Source organism: Alexandromys fortis, unplaced genomic scaffold, assembly GCF_014885135.2.
Source record: "Alexandromys fortis isolate MF-2015 unplaced genomic scaffold, M_Fortis_MF-2015_v1.1 scaffold_149, whole genome shotgun sequence".
Lineage (NCBI taxonomy): Eukaryota > Metazoa > Chordata > Mammalia > Rodentia > Cricetidae > Alexandromys > Alexandromys fortis.
The window spans coordinates 3,276,497-3,280,305 of NW_026068025.1; the positions used below are offsets into that span (position 1 = coordinate 3,276,497).

General features: G+C 41.1%; 1 protein-coding gene across 4 annotated transcripts in view; it reads left to right on the forward strand.

Moving 5' to 3' along the window:
- The window catches only part of Specc1 (sperm antigen with calponin homology and coiled-coil domains 1), a 268,415-nt gene that overhangs the window by 215,859 nt on the left and 48,747 nt on the right, over positions 1–3,809 (forward strand). Inside the window, exon 13 of one of the 4 annotated variants that reach the window (XM_050163732.1) lies at positions 2,267–2,369. The exons of the other annotated variants lie outside the window; for them this stretch is intronic. Coding sequence (XP_050019689.1) covers positions 2,267–2,311 — 45 coding nt within the window. The 3' untranslated portion in view covers positions 2,312–2,369. Of the gene's footprint in view, positions 1–2,266; positions 2,370–3,809 lie in introns of those variants that run through there. 4 annotated transcript variants of the gene reach the window in all.

The window sequence follows — 3,809 nt, forward strand, 5'->3', positions numbered from 1 at the left end:
GTGTGTACAGTGAAGGTGTGCACACAGTTGTGTGTACAGTGAAGGTGTGCACAGCATAGTGTGTGTACAGTGAGATGTGCACAGCATAGTATGTGTACAGTGAAGGTGTGCACAGCATAGTGTGTACAGTGTAGGTGTGCACAGCATAGTGTGTGTACAGTGAAGGTGTGCACAGCCAGCATAGTGTGTGTAGAGTGAAGGTGTGCACAGCATAGTGTGTGTACAGTGAAGGTGTGCACAGCCAGCATAGTGTGTGTACAGTGAAGGTGTGCACAGCATAGTGTGTGTACAGTGAAGGTGTGCACAGCATAGTGTGTGTACAGTGAAGGTGTGCACAGCATAGTGTGTGTACAGTGAAAGTGTGCACAGCATAGTGTGTGTACAGTGAAGATGTACACAGCATAGTGTGTGTACAGTGAAGGTGTGCACAGCATAGTTTGCCTTCCTCTGCATTCCTCACTTGTCTCCAAGGGAAGGGAAGTGTGACTCTTGCCTCCCCGGAGTTTTAGTGTCTGTTCTGTAGCACAAGCCCTGGTGACTACCTGTGCCTCCAGATCCCCTGAGAGCAATAGAGTGAGCTGCATGTAAATGGATTCTCTTAAATCTCTAGCAATCTGGGTGTTATGGTGCACCACTTTAATCCCAGCACCAGGGAGGCAGAGTCAAGTGGGTCTCTGTGAGTTAGGGGCCAGCCTGGTCTACATAGAGAATTCTAAAATAGCCAGAGCTATGCAAAGAGATCCGTCTCAAACAAACAGTCTAGCAGGAGATGGAGATTAGCTCAGTTGGAAAGTTTTTTTACGTTAATTTGTGAGGGTTTAACCTCCATACTCAAAACAAGCTAATAAAATAAGTCACAGACATTTTATCCTAGCACTTGGGAGGCAGAGGCAGGTGGATCTCTGTGAGTTCAAGGCCAGCCTGGTCTTCAGGACAGCCAAAGCTATACAAAAAAACCCTGACTTGAAAAATATAAATAAAGTAGTTACAAGTACTCAAAAATACTAACATTGTGTTGTTTACCGCTCTAGTTGGCAGCGTAAACCTGGGAGAGCCAGCCTAAAAATGAGGCAGACTAAAGCTTCATGCAATAGCCAACTTATTCAGAGCATCAGACAATTTATACTCTGAGTATTAAGAAGAGTCACCTGAATAAAGTGTACAGTCACAAGGACAATCCTCATGTGCCAAAAGCGTGTTTTTCCAATATAGGTATATAAACAAATCACAATATCCAGTTGTAGTGAATGAGCTAAAGTGAACTCCTATCTCTTACACTTGGGAGGGGCAGAAAAGCACATTCCAAGAACAGTTCTGTGTTTTGAAGAAACTGAGGTCACAAGACTCTTGTCTTGGAGTTTCCTCACGAGCACTGTGAATTCTCCTTACATGACTCCATTCTTGGACTGTGTTCCAGCACTGTGTTTTAAACTAAATGTTTAAAACTGAACATTGGGCATCAAGGCAGTACAACTGGAAGCATGGGATACCATTTCTTTGCTTACCATTTAGGAAATGTTTGGTTGGTTGGGTTTTTTTTTTTGTTTTGTTTTGGTTTGGTTTTGGTGTTTTTTTTTTGTTTTTTGTTTTGTTTTTTTTTGTTTGTTTGTTTGTTTTTTTGATGATGAAGTGCTCAGAATGAGAATCCTACTCCAAACAGACTGAATACCAGTTTTGGGAAAGAAAGTCTAGAAATGTGTACAGGTATTGTAAACACAATTATGCCCTTTAATTCATTCCTAGGTATTTATGTCAAAAATAGTTATCGATGCCTATAAAGATGTAACTGCAGATTTATTTGTAATTATTTTAAAAATTGGGAAAGAATCAAAATTGCTTATATTGGAGAATCAGATTAATTATGGTATATGAGTGTGATAGAATATTTCGAAACCCTTAAACATCATGCTTTGAAGAAAGGGCTAGGGCATAGCTCAGTGGTAGAACATTTATGCTGTATGTGCAAGGCTGGGGGTTCATCCCTAGCACTGCAAAAACAAATGAGAAAAAGAAGATTCAATATAGTTTAATTCTTTTCCCCTCTTCTTCTTCTTGTCCATATAATTCTTAATTGTTTATTTATTGAGAGAAACTACTCCTTAGGAACACAGATTAGTGATGAACTTCTATGGAGCCCAATCCAAAGAATTCTCTGCATTCTCAAATCACTTTGCACTCTGAAAGATACCAACCTTCCTTGTATCTTCAAATCTTTCATGGACTCATTTTCTGAAGAAATCTGCTTATGCCTTCTTTCTTGGTTTAGCCACACCAAACTTACAAGACACCGCAACTCCCAGGACCGCAATAAGTACACCAACAGTAGGAACCCACAGACTCCTGGCCAGAAAACCAAACACCTGAAGTCTCCACAGCACACTGGAAGTCATGGCAGTAAATGTCCTCCACACCAACATCCTCCAAGTTCTGGAGATATGAACGGGGTCCCCCAGTGTGCAGGTGCACAAGGACATGGAAGACCCAGAGCAGCAGCCAAAGGAAATTACTTTTTTTTAAAATAAAATTTTATGGCACAGCCTAGGTTTGCCTCAAACTTGTGATCCTCTTGACTCAGCCTCCCAAATGCTAGATTACAGGTGTGTACAGCCACACCCAACCTAAGACAAGCTCATAGTACTTCAATTTATAAAAGAAATATATGTAAATAATTAGGGCTATCTCTGGGCATTTGAAATTCATTCATGCTTTAAAGTTTTCTAAATGGACACAGAGCATTTTAACTAGAAAACAGTTATTTTAAATGGCATCCCTGTGAGTTTTGTTTTGTGTTGTGGTGAGGACACTAAGCATGAGCTACACCACTGAGGACTGAACACAGGGCTTTCTCTCCAAGCTAAACCTTGCCCTTAAAGTGTTTTTTTTTTTTTAATAAGAGCTCCCAACACAAATGACACATATTATGTGACTCCATTTATATTGAATTTCTGGATCAGAAAAATCCATAGAATGGAAGGTAAGTTAGTGCTTTCACAGGGAAGAGGCAGGGGCCAGTCGATGACTGCTAAGGGGGCTGGGTGGTTTTGGATATGAAGTCAAGTTCGGGAAGTAGTGGGGCTGATGCCCACCCTCGTGAATGTACTAAAAAGTACTGAATAGTGATGCTTACAGTAAACTTCATGGTATGTGGTCTATCTCAACATGCTGTGTGTCTTTGGAATAAATGCAGTTAGAAGAGCTCAAAACAGGGACTGGGATATGGTGGGTGAGAGAAGGTAAGAACAAGGTAGGGACTGTATTAAGCTATATTTAAAAACTACAGCTAGGGCTGGAGAGATGGCTCAGAGGTTAGGAGCATTGCCTGCTCTTCCAAAGGTCCTGAGTTCAATTCCCAGCAACCACATGGTGGCTCACAACCATCTGTAATGAGATCTGGCACCCTCCTCTGGCGTGCAGGCATACATGGAGGCAGAATGTTGTATACTTAATACATAAATAAATCTTTAAAAAATAAATAAATAAATAAAGGCTCACAACCATCTGTAATGAGATCTGGCACCCTCCTCTGGCGTGCAGGCATACATGGAGGCAGAATGTTGTATACTTAATACATAAATAAATCTTTAAAAAATAAATAAATAAATAAAAACTACAGCTATCAGAGATGCCCATGAAGCTGGAGAGTGATGGCGCACGCCTTTAGTCCCCAGCACTCAGAAGGCAGGGCAGGTGGATCTCTGTGAGTTTGAAGCCTCTCTGGTCTACAGAGCTAGTTCCAGGACAGCCAGGACTATAAAGAGAAACCCTGTCTCAAGAAAGAAAGAAAGAAAGAAAGAAAGAAAGAAAGAAAG